At 40.9% G+C, this 18461-nt stretch overlaps 1 protein-coding gene across 9 annotated transcripts in view; it reads left to right on the top strand.

The window, feature by feature from the left end:
- The window catches only part of MARK3 (microtubule affinity regulating kinase 3), a 109244-nt gene that overhangs the window by 25828 nt on the left and 64955 nt on the right, over positions 1-18461 (top strand). For 8 of the 9 annotated variants that reach the window (XM_032620511.1, XM_032620540.1, XM_032620559.1 and 5 more), the window contains exon 3: positions 13700-13753. The exons of the other annotated variant lie outside the window; for it this stretch is intronic. In XM_032620511.1, coding sequence (XP_032476402.1) covers positions 13700-13753 — 54 coding nt within the window. The remainder of the gene's footprint in view (positions 1-13699; positions 13754-18461) is intronic. 9 annotated transcript variants of the gene reach the window in all.

The raw sequence follows: 18461 nt of genomic DNA on the forward strand, positions 1-18461 counted from the left end.
CCGCGTCCCCTGCATTGGCAGGCGGACTCTCAACCACTGCGCCACCAGGGAAGCCCAGTGTGTTCTTTTTTATTGCTGAGTAGTATTCCATTGTATGACTGGACCACAGTTCGTATCCACTCCTACACTAAAGGACATTTGAGTTGTTTTCACGTTTGGCAATTATGAATAGAACTGCTATAAACATTCCTGTACAGGTTTCTGTGTGAACATAAATTTTTATTTCTCTAAGATAACCCAGGAGTGGGATTGCTGGGTCATATGGTAAAAAACTGAAGCTTTTCTAGAAAGTTGGTTTTATTACAGGTTTATTATAGTATAATATTCCTAAAGAAACTTAAAACTCTAGTCTAGTTATTATTTTTATCACTTGGTACTGTTCTCAGCCCACTAGAAACTAAAGCTTTTCCATCAGCATTCTCTTGCCCTTTTATGGGAATGGGATGTATCTTTCCTATTGAGGTAGTAAGAGCACTAATGGAAACCCGGAGTGCACCAGAAAGTGGTGTTGGTGATTCAGAGACTTAATTCATTCTGAGTCAGTAGGAGATAAGGAGTTACTATATGTTAAAGAGACAGTTTTAATTGCTGTCATTGGGATAAGACTAGCAATGTAGTAGAATTATGTAGTGGAAAGAATTCCCTGAAAGAAGAGAGTGGGGATAATCTATATCATGCACTTACGTCACAAGGACATTGTGAACATAAAAGATACTCAAGAAAATTTATGTGATGGAAGAATGGCATTTTTACTGAATAGACAAATTAGTTTTTGTGTTTTTTTTCTGTTTTATTTGTCTGTTTTGTGGGGGGTGGGGTGCGCACCGCATGACTTTTTGGGATCTTAGTTCCCGATCCAGGGATTGAATCCAGGCCCTTGGCAGTGAGAGCGCCGCATCCTAACCACTGGACCGCCAGGGAACTCCTGTGAACAGACAAATTAGATTAATGAATTATGACCAAGAGAATGTCTTACATCTAGTGAACAGTTTCTAATCAAGTCTTTAAATAGAATGATTGTGGTAGAAGTCCACTGTAGATGAGACCTGTCTCTCTAGGATGGTTCTTAATTTTTAGACCAGAAAAACACCAAAATCCTTATTTTATATATATTTAAAAATACAGGCACCAGTCATAAAATTCATCTGATTTAACTCTTTGATGAAAATGCTACCTATTGTCATAGAAGCAGCTATCCCATATTTGGGATTTGGGGATGTTAGTTCCATCTTCTGTCTTGGTTTTGGCTAGCTTTTCACAGCTGAAGATTATTTTGGTTTTTGAAATAATTGTTTGTTTTAATATTACAGTTTTCTTTCAAGTCAAGTTTTTCTTTCAAGTTCATTTTTCCCCATAGTTATTTTCATAGGCCCCTAGGGATCTCTCCCCTAACATGAACTGCAGAAGAACTCACTTGTATCTGTCATTTGGTACTTAATTGAGACTGTTTTTCTACTGCCTTAAAAAATTATTTTCCAAAGTAATACATGCCTATAGCTTAAAAAGTCAAATAATACTAAAAAGCTTCTAACTAAAATCAGACTTTCTTTGCCTCCTCTTTATCATTCAGTACCATTAACCGAAGGCTCCTGCTTTCAATTTTCTAGGCTCTTTTTTCTGATAGTCTTTTGGTTATCTCCTGATTTATAATTGTAGACATCACTGACTTTTCTCCTTATGGAAGATGGATATAGCTTTCTTATGATTCACTTCCACATCTACTTTCCTTTCCTCAGCCATTCTATTGCAATGATATATTTGGTTAAAGTTAGATTTTTTTAACTTAAGCTACGTAAATGTTGTTCAGTGTTGGACCACAATAATTTATTTTCTTATATAATTTTTTATTTTGTCTAGAATTAATAGTTGCCTCAAGTTTTGTGGGGTTTTTTTCAACTTTCTCATGGTTCTATGTATTTTCTGCAAATTGATCCAACATATCTTTCAAATACCTTGCAGTACCGATGCATATGATGTAACATATTAGTTCAAGAGAGAATAGGTGGGTAGAGGTTAAAAACAGCAAGATAGCGCTTTCAAGGCACAGATGAATGGGGTAGTGGCTACAGGGAGATGTCAGGCCAAGATATTTTTTAAAAGATGGGCAAGGGCTTCCCTGGTGGAGCAGTGGTTGAGAGTCCGCCTGCCGATGCAGGGGACACGGGTTCGTGCCCCGGTTCGGGAAGATCCCACGTGCCGCGGAGTGGCTGGGCCCGTGAGCCGTGGCCGCTGAGCCTGCGCGTCCGGAGCCTGTGCTCCGCAACGGGAGAGGCCACAACGGTGAGAGGCCCATGTACCGCAAAAAAAAAAAAAAAAAAGGGAGGGGGGGCAAAATACCAACACGTTTGTCTGCTAATGGGAATAATTTAAGGGAAAGGGTAAAAATGGTGCTTTGAGGAGACGTGCTGGAATGGGTGAGAGGGGGTGGTAGAGGTATTGTCTTTGGATAACGTGGACAGTCCTTAGAAGTAGGAGGAAAGTAGAGGGTACTATGCCAATATTCTGCAGGTGAGTGGTTCTATATGAGGGTGGGAGCTTGAGAAGTTTTCTTCTCATTGCAGTTCTTTTTTCAGTAAAATAGAAAGCAAGATTACCAACTAAGAATGTGACTGTCAAGGAGATAGGCGATATTAGAGATCTGAGGAAGTTATAGTAATTAACAGGTTAGTAGGAGAGTGAATGGACTGAAATATAGCAGCCTTAACACTTCCCTGAGGTTACTGATCATGGATTTAAATCGGGAATAGACAGCCTGGATGTAATTTACTGTCCAGCAACATTCAGTTAACCAGACACAGGCATAGCATTTGTACATGGTTGGGATTTTATTATAGTAAGTAGTGAAATGGAAACAGAGCAAGGGCATTGATTTGGAATACCCAAGGGAGTGATTTCAATTAAAGACAATAGATTTAAGTAGGAAGTAAGTACTTGAGGGAGAAGGCAGACCATAAGAAGATGGTGGGATCAATGGCTGTGGATCCAGGTGAGTTCAGATAGTTATTGGGATTCCAGAGTGGGTGGGTGGGAAAGTTAGGAGGAGGTGGTTAGAGAGTGGGAAACTCAAGATTAAGATCGTAGTGGGTTTTCCGATATTGGTAGTTACAAAGTCTAGAGTAAAACAGTGTAAATGGCTTTTCCCCCCACCTTTCTAGCAGCTTTTTAGACTCGAGATTCTCATTTATCCATGCTGTTGAGAAATTTCACAGTGAAGTGCCAAGGAGTTGGTCTTCATTCTTTGTTCCTGGTGCTCATTGAACCCTTTCAATGTAAACATTCTTGTCTTTCAGTTCTGGAGAATTGTCTCATTTTATTATTTAAAAATCGTCATTCTAGAATTCCTTTTTTTTTTTGGCTGTGTCATGTGGTTTACAGCATCCTAGTTCCTGACTAGGGATTGAACCTGGGCCCTAGCAGTGAAAGTGCCGAGTCCTAACCACTGGACTGCCAGGGAATTCCCAAGAGCCTTGATTATTTATTTTATTTACCTATTTACTTATTTATCTATCTATCTATCTGTCTTGGTTTTCTGTCTCTGTTTCTATTTTACTTTCTGAGTGATGTCTTTAACTTTATCTTCCAATCTTTCTGTTAAATTTGTTTGAGTCCCTGCATGTGTCCTCCTCCTAGCTCTTTCCTTTTCTTTATTTGTCTTTGTATTATCCAGTTCTGGTATCAATACTGTTTCTTCTGTTAACTCTCTGAGGATAGTAAAAGCTTTCTTCTTTTTTTTTTTTTTTTTTTTTTTTAAGTAGATTTTTTGCTCCCTACATTGTTTCTCTTTTCTCTGGGATTCTTTCTTGGTGTCTGTCTTTCATACAGAGACTTTCTTTGGAATCTGGTAAGCCCTGGTTGTCTGTGTCTGTTTAAGGTGGAACCCTAAGAAGCTGATCAGAAGCTGGTTTGCATGTATAGGATATGTTTGACCACAGAACTTTCCTTTGGGAGTCATCCAGTGCTTTTATTGGAGTACCCAGATATCTTTGTCTTTAGATCTCTTCTCTGGGACCATTCTGTTCTCTAGGTTAAGAATCTTCTGTTCTGCCCGAGAGGAGCCATGGTCCCACCCCTCAGCAGCAGTCTGACACTTAATCTCCGCCCCCCCCCGCCCCCCCCCCCCGCCCCTTTTCATCTCCATGCCTCACTCCTGCCCTCTCCTGGGCCTGTTGACCTTGAGTCCAGAGCCTCGTTGTCTTCTCCGCAGAATAAGTTTACAGTCCCTTAAGAACCGGTGGTCATTCGTTTGGTTGGGGAGCAGCAGCATTCTTTATACAGACTTTTGACTTTGGAATTAGCCTAGCAGCTCCCCTGTCGCCTTTGGTCCCCTGGGACCTCCAAGTCTGGAGCCCTTTCCAAGTCATGCTGGGGAAATCACACTGTTTCTGGTTATAGTGTCCTTTCCTCTGTTGTCTCTTCTCTCTCTTTCAGAAAGTTATTGAAATAGCTTTCCCACTGTTGTCTTCTCAGCTTGTTATTGTGCTCTTGTGGCTGTATGCTTTTATTGTCAATCTGTGTCCTCTCTCCTACACTAAAGGAGAAACCAGAGAGAGGCCAGAGGGAAAAAGATTCAGTCTTGAACCTCATTTATCCTTGGCCTCTAAATACTCAATAACTATTTGTTTTGGAAGTGAGCAAGCAGGACGGTAAAGATAGCCTTAGTGTAAGTCTGATAACAGATACAGCTGAAAATGGTAAAGATGATCATCATGGTTCATTGTGGAGTATTCACATAAACCCAGTTCCCACAAATTAAAAATCACTTAATTACATAGTTGTGACACTTTTTTTTTATTGTGGTAAAATATGTATAACATTTACCATTGTAGCCGTTTTTAAGTGCAGCTCAATGGCATTAAGTACATTTGCAGTGTCTGCAACCATCACTATCCATCTTGGGAACGGATACAGTCAATCCCCTTATTCACAAATTCCATACTTGCAAATTCACATACTACAACTTATTTGTAATCCCAGAATCAGTACTTGCTGTGCTTTTGCAGTCTTTTGCAGACACGCACAGAGCAGCAAAGTTTCAATTGCTTAATGTGCGTTTCCCCAGCCGAGGCCCAGCAAGGTGACACTCTGCCTTTCAGCCTTCATACTATAAACAGATGCCCTTTTTGTGGTTATTTAGTACACATTTTCCACATCTTTGTGCATTTTGTTGGTGATTTTATTGTTTAAAATGGCCCCCAACTGTAGGGCTGAGGTATTAGCCAGTGTTCCTAAGTGCAAGGCTTTGACGTGCCTTACAGAGAAAATACATTTGTTAGGTAAGCTTCATTCAGGCATGAGTTAGATAGTGCTGTTCAGTGTTAATGAATCAATAATGTATAGTAAATGAGGTATCCTTAAGCAGAAACACACATAAAACAAGATTATGTATTGATCAGTTGATGAAAATGTTATGACCAGGGGCTCACAGGAGTCTTAACTCTTTCCCCTTAGGAACAGTGGTTCAGTATTCACTAGTTCAGTGTTCAGAGTGACTTCATAGAATGTAATTACCGTGAATAACGTGAATCAACTGTCCTTTTTTTTCTGAAGGAGGAGGGTTAATTGTTACTGGTATTTTCCCCTAACAACAGATATATGGGAAGGGGTATTAGAAAAGGGTATGGGCTTTCCTCAGATGTCTGACTTTTGAAAACGTTTTTTTTTTTTTTTTTAAACCCTGATTTCTTCTTCACTTTTTTTTTTTTTTTTTTTTTAAATAATTCTTTATTTATTTTTGGCTGTGTTGGGTCCTCATTTCTGTGCGAGGGCTTTCTCTAGTTGCGGCAAGCGGGGGCCCCTCTTCATCGCGGTGCGCGGGCCTCTCACTATCATGGCCTCTCTTGTTGTGGAGCACAGGCTCCAGACGCGCAGGCTCAGTAGTTGTGGCTCACGGGCCCAGTTGCTCCGCGGCATGTGGGATCTTCCCAGACCAGGGCTCGAACCCGTGTCCCCTGCATCGGCAGGCGGACTCTCAACCACTGTGCCACCAGGGAAGCCCTGAAAACGTTTTTAAGAGCGGAGAAATAAGAAGCACATTGAGAGCTCTGTACATGAGGTGTGTGGAAGGTGCTGCTCAGGTGCCTGGCTTGGCTTCACGGTGGCTGGGAGGAAAGTTGGCCTTTCGCTGGGACCTTCCGTATTCAAGGCACTGAGTTATTTTCTCTGGTCATTACTAAGTTTTTCCTGGATTGCACCCTTCTTAGAGCATACTCTAGGCTTGTATGTGCCCTGCTCTGGGTGCCTCTGATTTTTGTCCTCCAGAAATTATTTAAAGTCACTTGTCTGCTGATGCCACCTCTCCCATTCTCTTTGCCATTCTTTGTCATTTTGTCTTTATTGTTTAATCGGACGGTCAGGTGGAAGAAGAGAGAATGCATGTGATTAGTATGCCATCTTTAACTGAATGTCCTCATTATGGGTATGAAGGAGCTTTTCATTGTTATTTTTATTCAAGTTAATTATATATTATACAGTTTAAAGAGTCAAGGTTTTTTTTTTTAATGTGTTCCCTGCCCCCTCCCACAATTTCCTAATCTCCTAAGATGGCCACTTTCAGTCTTTCAAACTGATTCTTTATGTTTTACTTTCATATATTTTAATAGCATGTTTTATTCTTAATTATTTTTTCAGTTTTAGGCATCATTATCTATTGACTTCACTATAATCTTTTAAAGTCATCACTGACTTTTAAAAATTAACTCCTTATTGGTATATAGCACACATCCAGAAAAAGTGTAAACATTTGCTTAACCACCCATGACCCAGGGCAAAAATATACCATGACCTGAACCCCAGAAGTCCTCCTTTGTACCTCCTTCTAATCATTTCACTGTCCTTCCCTCCCAAGATAACCACTATCCTGACTTCTAAAACACCATATTCTGTTTTTTTCTCTTAAAATTTTACTAATGGAGTCATACAGTATTTATTATTTTGTGTCTGCCTCTTTTACTCCACCCTGTGCTTGTGCCATTCACCCATTTTGTTTGTATTGTTAGGTTTTGATTTGAAGTTTTATTTTGTAGGGAGCTGTTATAGTTGATAGGCTTGTTCTCCGTTGCTGTAGACTGAATTGTGTCCCCCAGAATTTAGATGTTAAAGCCTGTTTGGAGGTAGGGCCTTTGTGGAAATAATTAGGTTAAATTAGGTCATAAGGGTAGGCCCCTGATCTGATAGGATTAGTGTCCTTATAAAAAGAGACACCAGAGAGCTTGCTTGCTTTCTTCCACTTGTAAGGACACAGTGAGAAGGTGGTCATCTGCAAGCCAAGAGGAACTGCCCATGCTGGCACCCCGATCTCTGACTTCCAGCTTCCAACTGTGAGAAAATAAATTTCTGCTCTTTAAGCTGCCCAGTCTGTGGTATTTTTTGTTTTGACAGCCTGAGCTAATATACCATTCTTCTGGATTATTTTGTCCTCTTAAAGGACTTGGGATCTTTTTTCTGCCTGCTCTTGTAGATGCTGGTGGTTGTAGATGCTTTAACACCAGTCAGGAGCAGGGTGTAAGGATCTTTTGACCAGTGGTTAATTGACAGGAAGTGGAAGATACGGATTTTTCCTCCAGTGAGTATTTGCTGCCGGTTTGTTGGACTCTTGATTTGAGGAATGTTGGGTGGCGGGGTTGGGGGGGGGGGAAGCCCTTCTCATGTGTGAGCTCTCTTTATCCCTATTTTGTAATTTTCCACTTTGCTTTAGGCGTCAGAGTGAATAAATGGAATTTCCCAGAACTTTACACAAGTGCCAGGGACACTCCTGTTTCCTTGCCTAGTGAATTCCCTTGGCTTTTGCTGTGCGTGCATGCACGCGCACACACACATACGTGCACGCGCACACACACACACCCCCTCCACAACCTTGGGAATGAGTCAGTGGTCTTCTCTCCAGTCTGCATCTTTCTGAGGCACCTAAGTGATGCCCCACAGTTGCCTCCTCTTTTGGTGACCTCGAGGTCTGAGCTCTTCTCCAGGCTCCAGCTCTGGGCCAAGGTTATTTTGGTAGTGAGTCATCCCAGCAAGGGAACTGGAAGGAAGAGGGGATTAGGAGCTTCCCCCTCAGTTTTCGTTGACACATACACACATCATGTTAAATGATAATGTTTCACTCTGAGGACACTTGCTTTTGATAAAATGACTCTCTTCTACAGTTTGATATAGCTGAATGCAACACATTTTTTTTCTGTTTTTACTTTAGATACTTTTTGAACAGCAGTACTTGAAAATGAAAATGTATAGTAACAAAATCAGAATAGAATCTTTAGAAGGTGGATATTGAGCAGAACCGGAAGAAACTAGTGATCAAGGGGCCTGTCACGAGAATAGAAACAAAGTCTCAGAAGATCAGAGGAAAGAGGAACTGGAAAGGCAGCATTTTTGATGGATTTGGCCATGAGAATGAGGAAGAAAACAGAATTGTGGCCAGAACAGTGTTATTGAAGGGGTTTCTTCGGAAATCCCTTTGGGAGATGGAAATCCCTTGGATCTTTTGGAGATCCAAGTATACCACATAAAATTACATATGAAAGTAAAGTTTGAAGAAAATTCATTCATTCAACTTTAAATTATTTTTTTCTTTTTTGGCCACGACACACAGCTTGCAGGATCTTAGTTCCCTGACCAGGAATCGAACCTGTGCACCGTTCAGTGGAAATGCAGAGTCCTAACCACTGGACTGCCAGGGAGTTCCCTCAGCTTTAAAATAATGGAATTTTAAAACCACATTGGTGGGCTTCCCAGGTGGCGCAGTGGTTGAGAGTCCGCCTGCCGATGCAGGGGACATGGGTTCGTGCCCTGGTCCGGGAAGATCCCACATGCCGTGGAGCGGCTGGGCCCATGAGCCATGGCCGCTGAGCCTGCACGTCCAGAGCCTGTGCTCTGCAACGGGAGAGGCCACAACAGTGAGAGGCCCGCGTACCGCAAAAAAAACCAGAAGAGCACACATTGGTATTTGTTAAAGCACCAGAAACCCTGTTTCTTCACTGTTCTATCTCCATCTCTGATGTATGTGTGGTTACTAATGCGAGTATTGAAGGCCTCAGATCACCGCAGTAAGCGTTTATTGAATGCTTCTTGTGTACAGGTAGTGCTCTAGGGCTATAACAGGATGTCTTCTCCCCATTGAGTTATGCACAAGGTGGTCATTGTTTGCATATTCCAGCAGCCAGTATTTCCTTTAGATTTGTTTACTGTAGTTTCCATCAAGACTTATATTTTCAAAATATAGAATCAGAATTTTGACTTTGCTTTTTGCAAGCACACACACTCATTAACTCTCCCTCCTCCACCAATTCTGATTTTTTGCCTTCCCCAGTCAGGGGTGAAGGGGTGGTGGGTTCCTTGTACTTCAGGGTCAGACTCACTGGATGCCTTGCTGCAGTCTTTCCCTTTCTTTAGCTCCTTAGGAGGTTAATAGGTTCATAGGAAGTAATCAAATGGCATGGGCAGATGGAGGCTTTAAACCAAGTTAATCAGTTAAAAAAAAAAAAAAGCTTTAATGTGACTAGTGCAGCAGTTCTTGAAGTAGGGATGTGGACCTCTGGAAGTTTTCTGAGACCATTTTAGGGGGTCTGCAAAATCAAAACTGTTTTGGTAATACTATTTAAGACATTATTTGCTTCTTCCATTCTTTCTCACGAGCGTACAGTAGAATTTTCCAGAAGTATGTGACGTGTGATATCATAACAGATTGACTACAGGAGGACATTTGAGAATTTCATTAAAATGTTATTTATATTAACACTAATAGACTTTTTTTCCCAATTTTTTTATTGTGATAAAATACATATAAAATGTATTATCTTAACTGTTTTAAAGTGTATATTCCAGTGGTATTAAATACATCCATAATGCTGTGCAGCCACCACCACCATTCATCTCTAGAACTCTGCATCTTATAAAACTGAAACTCTACGCCCATTAAATCCCCCCTCCCCCCTCCCCCCAGCCCCTGGCAACCACCATTCTCCTTTCTGTCGCTATGCTTTTGAATACTCTAGGGACTTCATAAGAGTGGAAGCATGCAGTATTTGTATTTTTGTGACTGTTTTATTTCACTTAGCATAGTGTCCTCAAGGTTCATCCATGTTGTAGCAGGTGCCAGAATTTCCTTCCTTTGTAAGACTGAATAATATTCCATCTTATGGATGTGCCTCGTTAAGCTTTTCCATTAATCCCTTGATGAACTTTTTTATTTGGCCATGCTACGTGGCTTGTGGGATATTAGTTCCCTGACCAGAAATTGAACCTGTGCTCCCTGCAGTGGAAGTGTGGAGTCCTAGCCACTGGACCTCCAGGGAAGTCCCCCTTGATGATCTCTTGAGTTGCTTCCACATCTTAGCTACTATGCATAATGCTGCTATGAACATGGGTGCACAAATAGCTTTTTAAATCCTTGCTTTCGGGCTTACCTGGTGGCGCAGTGGTTAAGAATCCACCTGCCAGTGCAGGGGGGGACACGGGTTTGAGCCCTGGTAGGGGAAGATCCCACATGCCGCGGAGCAACTAAGCCCATGGGCCACAACTACTGAGCCTGTGCTCTAGAGCCTGCGAGCCACAACTACTGAGCCCGCGTGCCACAACTACTGAAGCCTGCACGCCTAGAGCCTGTGCTCCACCACAAGAGAAGCCACCGCTGTGAGAAAGAAGCCCACGCACCGCAACGAAGAGTAGCCCCCAGTCACCACAACTAGAGAAGGCCTGCGGCGCAGCAACGAAGACCCAACACAGCCAAAAATCAGTCAGTCAATCAATCTATCCGTCCGTCCATCCTTGCTTTCAGTTCTGGGTACATACCGGAAGTGGAACTGCTGGATCATCTGGTAATTCTGTTTTTAATTTTTTGAGGAACTCTGTACTATTTTTTTTTTTTTTTTAAACAGTGGCTGTACCATTTTATACAATCCTACCAACAGTGCACAAGGGTTCCAGTTTCTCCACATCCTCACAAAGGCTTATTATTTTCTGGGGGTTTTTGGCAGTAAGCCATCCTGATGGGTGTGGAGTGGTGTTTCCTAGTTTTGATTTGCATTTTTCTAATGATGACGGATGTTGAGCGTCTTTTTTATGTGCTCATTGACCATTTGTATATCTTCTTTGGAGAAACATCTCAAGTCCTTTGCCTTTTTTTTTTTTTGGCTGTACGCAGGCTTCTCACTGTTGTGGCCTCTCCCGTTGAGGAGCACAGGCTCCAGATGCAGGCTCAGCAGCCATGGCTCACAGGCCCAGCTGCTCCGCAGCATGTGGGATCTTCCCAGACCGGGGCACAAACCCGTGTCCCCTGCATCGGCAGGCAGACTCTCAACCACTGTGCCACCAGGGAAGCCCCTTTGCCCATTTTTAAATCAGGTGTTTGTCGAGTTTTCAGAGTTCTCTGTATATTCTGGATATTAATCCCTTATCACATATGTAATTTGCAAATATTATTTCCCATTCTGTGGGTTGCCTTTTTACTCTGTTGATAACGTCTTTTGATGCATAAAATTTGAAATGTCATGAAGCTTTGCCCTATGTTTTCTTCTAAGAATTTGATAGTTTTATAGGTCGTAGATTTAGGTCTTTGATCCACACTGAGCTAATTTTTGTATTTGATGTTAGGTTAAGAGTCTGATAACTTCATTCTTTTGCATGTGGATATCATTTCCCCAGCACCGTCTTTTTTTTAATTTTTAAATTTTATTTATTATTTTTGGCTGCGTTGGGTCTTTGTTGCTGTGTGTGGGCTTTCTCTAGTTGTGGCGAGCAGTGACTACTGTTTGTTGCAGTGCACAGGCTTCTCACTGCAGTGGCTTCTTTTGTCGCGGAGCACGGGCTCTAGGCGCGTGGGCTTCAGTAGTTGTGGCTCACAGGCTCTAGAGCGCAGGCTCAGTAGTTGTGGCTCACCGACTTAGTTGCTCCACGGCATGTGGGATCTTCCCGGACCGGGGCACGAACCCGTGTCCCCTGCATCGGCAGGTGGACTCTCAGCCACTGCACCACCAGGGAAGCCCCAGCACTTATTTTTAATTTATTTTTCTTAAAAAAATTTTTTTTTAAATTATTTTATTTATTTATTTTTGGCTACATTGGGTCTTCATTGCTGCGCACGGGCTTTCTCTAGTTGTGGCGAGCGGGGGCTTCTCACTGCGGTGGCTTCTCTTGTTACGGAGCACGGGCTCTAGGCACACGGGCTTCAGTAGTTGTGACACGTGGGCTCAGTAGTTGTGGCTTGTGGGCTCTAGAGCACAGGCCCAGTAGTTGTGGCTCACGGGCTTAGTTGCTCTGTGTCATGTGGGATCTTCCCAGACCAGTGTCGAACCCACGTCCCCTGCATTGGCAGGTGGATTCTTAACCACTGCGCCACCAGGGAAGTCCAGCATAATCTTTAAGAATATAAAGGGGACCAAAAAGTTCTAGAACCGTTGACAAAGAATCTTTGAACACTTTCCCCAGACTTTGACTATAGTCCCTTTCTTCAGTGGTGCTTCTTATTGGATCTGTGTTCTGAGGGACACATAGTAGGAACACAGCCTCATTGACATGGGGTGAGATCATTTGTTGTTCTGGACCTCAGGTGCAAAGCTGGGTTAATTATGTTCCCTAATTCATGGCAAAGCCTCTGTCTTCACGTACGTTTCCTTCCGTCCCCTGTCATCACCCCATCCCCCCTTCTCGGTATCCATAGTTCCTAGTTCTGGTTAGCCGTAGTTCACTTTTTTTCTTTTAATTAATTTTTATTGGAGTATGGTTGCTTTACAATGTTGTGTTAGCCTCCACTGCACAACAAAATGAATCAGCCATACACATACAGATATCCCCTTCCTTTTGGACTCCCCTCCCATTTAGGTTACCACAGTGCACGTAGTTCATTTTTAAGCAAGAAAAGACAGACTGACTAGGTGAGGATGTCGGTGCAGGGTTAGTACAACTTAATTTTTTTTATTTTTTTTAAGGTAAGTGCATATAATTAGAAGCTGTAGCTCTTTCTTCCTACATCTTAGTGGCTTATTTTTAGACTGCCTCACCCCTTTTTGAACAAAGACTACTAGGGGACCCATTTGTTGCCTCTGTACCTACTCATTTGGTTAGCTTGTTGATTGATCTGAAGCTAGGGCCTTTTCCTTCTCTGAGAGTGCTTTTCCTTCTCGAAGAGCTAGTGCCTCTTCCTCTTCTCTAAAGAGCTTTTTTTATTGAAATAAGATGTTTTTAAAGTTTTCAGATTCAACACCAACTTATTTGTTCGTATATTTACTCAATTAACCAGCTCCCACTTTGTGCCGGACACTCTAGAAAGCATTTTGGGCTGTATAAACCTATAAAAGCTATAGTTCCTGCCCTTGTATCCCAGAGTCAGATAAAATTAAAGTGTCAGAAAGTAATGAATAGATTTGCTACATTGCCATATTTTTAGAATTGTTTTCATTGTATAATCTCTCTCCCCTTTTGGGAGGGGTTAGGAGGTGGTTTCTGGGAGACTTTTTTTCCCTGTGTCTATAGGTAACTTAAATGTAAAATGTTATAAAATACCCTTATTTGCATGAAGCCCCTCTTGTCAATTATAAAATATTTATAGTGTAAAATATAATTGTAACTGGTTGAGTTTTAGGTTTCTGAGGTTTGCTTACTTGCTTGCTATTTAACAATGCTACATGTCTGGGCATTTACAAAACTATTACTAATTAGTCTATAATGACCAAATTCTTAAAATCCATAAATATTAATTTTTTTCTAGGTCGCAATAAAAATAATTGACAAAACTCAGTTGAATCCAACAAGTCTACAAAAGGTAAGATTGGTCCAGTATCCAGCTTTTTTTTTTAATGATTTTCAGTGCTAATTATCATCTAATTTGTCCATTAATTACCTCTACTATTATTTTTATTTATTGTATTTAGTACACAGTAAAGCTTCCTCTTCCTCAAATGAATGCAACTTAAATTTAATATGGTTTAAATGTAATATTGTTGTATTTTTTTCCTTCAGTTGAAGATAATGATTTTTAAATGTTCTTAATAACACAAACTGAAGGCTGTACTTTGAATATTCTAAATATTGACTAGAATAGAGTTATAAAAAAGACAGAACAACATAGTTTCATGTAATTAGTCTTAAGCAGAGTTACACATCTTTCTTACAGCTAATACTGAGATCTCTAAAGTCAGCACTTTGGCTTTCTTAAACTACCACAATATGTCTAAGCAAGGAGTGATGATTAATTGATATAAAAGGAAAATATAAAAGTAAAACTAAATTGATAGTTGAAAACATGTTTGTTAATGAGCTATTGCCATTTCTATTATCTAATGTAGATCGGGAGTTCTCAACCTGGTACATGTTAAAATCACCTGGGCCGCTTTTCAAAATCCTGTTGACTGGCCCATAGGGAGATTTAATTGCCCAGGTAGGGCCTGGTCATAGGTATTTCACTGGTGCATCAGTGAATGATTAATGATCTTCATAATAAGATCCTTCTAGTTCCTTTTGGTTTTGCAGAGCCTTTTTACATACTTCATTTGATTTCTAGACTTGGCCTATGGTAGCTGGGGGATACAGAGACCTGGAAATAAGAACAGGAAGTCGGGCTTCCCTGGTGGCGCAGTGGTTGGGAGTCCGCCTGCCGATGCAGGGGACGCGGGTTCGTGCCCCGGTCCGGGAGGATCCCACATTGCCACAGAGCGGCTGCGCCCGTGGGCCATGGCCGCTGGGCCTGCGCGTCCAGAGCCTGTGCTCCGCAACGGGAGAGGCCACAACGGTGAGAGGCCCGCGTACCGCAAAAAAAAAAAAAAAAAAGAACAGGCAGTCCTCTGCCACTTAGCTGAATGTGTAACTTGACCTTGAGCAAGTCACTTAACTTTCTGGACGTTGGGCTTCTCATCTTTAAAAATGAAGATAATTTCACTAAGTGAAATAAGTCAGGCAGAAAGACAGGTACCATATGATCTCATTTATATGTGGAATCTAAAAAATAAAACAAATAGACAAACAAAATAAAACAGAAACAGGCTTACAGAGAGCGAAACTGTTGGTTGCCAGAGGGGAGCTGAGTGAAATAGGTAAAGGGGATTAACAGATGTAAACTTTTAGTTATAAAGTAAACAAGTCATGGGGATATAATATACAGCATAAGGAATGTAGTCAATAATGCTGTAATAATTTTGTATGGTGACAGATGGTTATTGGACTTATCATGGTGATGATTTCATAATGTATTTGATTGTCACATCACTGTGTTGTACACCTGAAACTAACATAATATTGTATGTCAACTATACTTCAGTTGAAAATAATAATAAAAATAACTAATTAAATGGAGATTTAATCTTCTCATGATGGATTATATTAATGAAATAATACATATCAAAGAGTTTTGTAAACTGCAAAGCAGTGCGTAAGACATTTTAAGGGTAGTCATGCCCTATCTACATTTCTAATGTAGTTCTAGTTCTGATGGTTATTTTGTATTTATATCATCATAATTTTGAGACTCTGTCCGTGTGTGTGTGGGATTAAGGTGGAGAGGGAGACAGATTTTATCTTGCACTGAAAATGTTATTTAAACAAGTGGCTCTGCAGGGCATAGTGGGCCTTAAGGGTTCTCAGGGTGGCCTTGGAAGGATCCAAAATTTCCAGTCCTTTATTCTGAACATGAAATTGTATCCATTTCCTTAAACTCATTTCTTCATGTATCTAAGGACTTGGTAGTAATTAATAAGTTAGGGGTTACTAAAACTTGGTATTCAGAACTAAAAGTAGCATGTAGAGAAGTTTGCTAAGGATTCTAATTCCGTATTCTGATGTTGCAGATCTTCCCCTCTTCATGTGTACTTGCAGATAACTGGAATTCTAGCAGTTTTCTAGGAAGAATTTTATCATAGTATTGTCTTGAGTTGGTTGTGATTTTTCTTGCTTGCTTTTTTTCATTATTTTTGGTCATAGTTTTTAATTACCACTGTTCTTTTTTGTTATTATTCCAAATTACTGTTTGTCACATCATTATCAGTTTAGTACCTGGTAGGCTGTCTGTTTAGCTTGATGGTGTGATGCAGATTTTTATCAGCATTAATTTTGGCATATAAATAATAAGACTTTAAGATTTGTTTGGTATAGCTCAAGTATGAACCATCCACAAAAAATTTATACTAAAGGCAGATCCGTCCAAGTTAAATAATTTGATAAGTGTAATGTTTTCAGTTTGTAGGACATTGTTTTAAATCATAAATCATGTGTTTGTGTTCTTATAAATTAGAAGCATTCTATAAATACTTCCTTCACATTCTTTTTCGCTGAGTTCCTTTTCCATGGAAAGGTGGCAGCAGAGTGGTGTATACCTGGCATCTTTTGCCCTTGTAATAGTGGTGCTTGCAGCTTGTTTTCTTCCTCAGCACCACTCACAGTTGTATCACACCTGCTCACTCAGATCTCTGTACATTGTGATTTTAAACTCTGGAGCTTGGTGTGTGGCCTTAGGAGCTAACAACATTCTGCCATCAACAATATGCGATCCTTTTGTACTGCCACTACCAAAAAATGTGGACTGGCTCATTCAGGCAGTGTTTGAACACAGGCGTTTAACACAGTGTCATTTCAAAATGTTCACAGTATTCTGGCTTACACGTTGAATCATGTACATCTGATAAACGCATTTAAGCAAACCTGAGTTGATTGCATATTAGTAAGCTGATGTTATTTTCACTGACAGGTTCTTCACTTTTCCTTTTAATTTTTCCAGCCACTGAGTGAATAAATGTTAGATTCTAGTAAGATATATTTTTCTCCATTGTTTTTGTACATCTCAATTTCTGAGTACTATCCCTGAGACATTTTCTGTCCATAAATGTCTTTTAGGTCAGCCGTTAAAGAACTCTGTAATGTTGTGTACCTTTAATGATTTTGAAAACAACAGGAGTGAAAAAAAATGTTAGTCTTCCTCCTGGTTTTACAAAGTCACTTTCAGCTTTTTTTTTTTTTTTTTTTTTTGGGTGGGGGGTACACGGGCCTCTCACTGTTGTGGCGTCTCCCGTTGCGGAGCACAGGCTCCAGACGCGCAGGCTCAGCGGCCATGGCTCACGGGCCCAACCGCTCCGTGGCATGTGGGATCCTCCCGGACCGGGGCACGAACCCGTGTCCCGTGCATCGGCAGGCGGACTCTAAACCACTGCGCCACCAGGGAAGCCCCATTTTTAGCTTTGATTTGGTTACAGATAGTCTTGTTTTATTAAATTCAAGTTTGTCATTAAGAAGTAAGTTATGAATTTATTAAGACATGCAAGTAGGGGCTTCCCTGGTTGCCCAGTGGTTAAGAACCTGCCTGCCAGTGCAGGGGACATGGGTTCGATCCGTGGTCCGGGAAGATCCCACGTGCTGCGGAGCAACTAAGCCCGTGTGGCACAACTACTGAGCCTGCACTCTAGAGCCCGCGAGTCACAACTACTGAAGCCAGCGAGCCACAACTACTGAAGCCCGCGTGCCTAGAGCCTGTGCTCTGCAACAGGAGAAGCCACCGCAGTGAGAAGCCCATGTGAAGCAACGAAGACCCAACGCAGCCAAAAATAAATAAATTTATAAAAGAAAAAAAAAACCCATGCAAGTACACTAAGTGTAACCCATCTAAAGTTATTTTCTTTTCTCATCTTGGAGTAGTGTGTTAATGTAAAGAGGGATTATAGAGTAATGGTTAGGAACACAGTTAAGCCAGCCTACATGGATTCAAATCTCAGCTTCAACCCAGCCTAGCTGTGTGACAAGTCACCTTCCTGGATCTTAGTTTCCCTGTTTGTAAAATGGAAATAATAACAGTACCTCTAGGGCTGTGGTGAGAATTAAATAAGTTAACATTTAAAAGCCCTTAGCACAGGGAGATCAGCTTGGTGCTTTGTGACCACCTAGAAGGGTGGGATAGGGAGGGTGGGAGGGAGACGCAAGAGGGAGAAGATATGGGGATATATGTTTATGTATAGCTGATTCCCTTTGTTATAAAGCAGAAACTAACACACCATTGTAAAGCAATTACACTCCAATAAAGATGTTAAAAAATAAAATAAAAGCCCTTAGAAGAGCTGAGTGTAGTTCCTAGCACATGATAAGACCGAGTGTTTGCTGTTACTGTGTGTCCTGCTGAATATTGGTTTTGAGGGAGAGTGGGAGATTTTTTTTTTTTAACTTTTATTGGCGTATAGTTGATTTACAATGTTGTGTTAGTTTCAGGTGTACAGCAGAGTGAATCAGTTATACATATACATATATCCACTCCTTTTTTTTTTTTAAGATTCTTTTCCCAGGAGATATTTTTTGTTTGCTTTTTAAATTTTACCCTCTCAGGAAATAAGTAAAGCTTAAGAATTGAATGGTAGGTTCTGGCTTTAGGTCTCATAGGACTTATTTGCAGTAGACTACTTCTGATCACGGCTAATATTTGCGCATTTAGTATATATGGAGTACTGTATTAGTTTGCTCGAGCCACTATAACAAAATTCTGTAGACTGGGTGTCTTAAAC

This window comes from Phocoena sinus, chromosome 2, assembly GCF_008692025.1.
Source record: "Phocoena sinus isolate mPhoSin1 chromosome 2, mPhoSin1.pri, whole genome shotgun sequence".
NCBI classification, from domain to species: Eukaryota; Metazoa; Chordata; class Mammalia; order Artiodactyla; family Phocoenidae; genus Phocoena; species Phocoena sinus.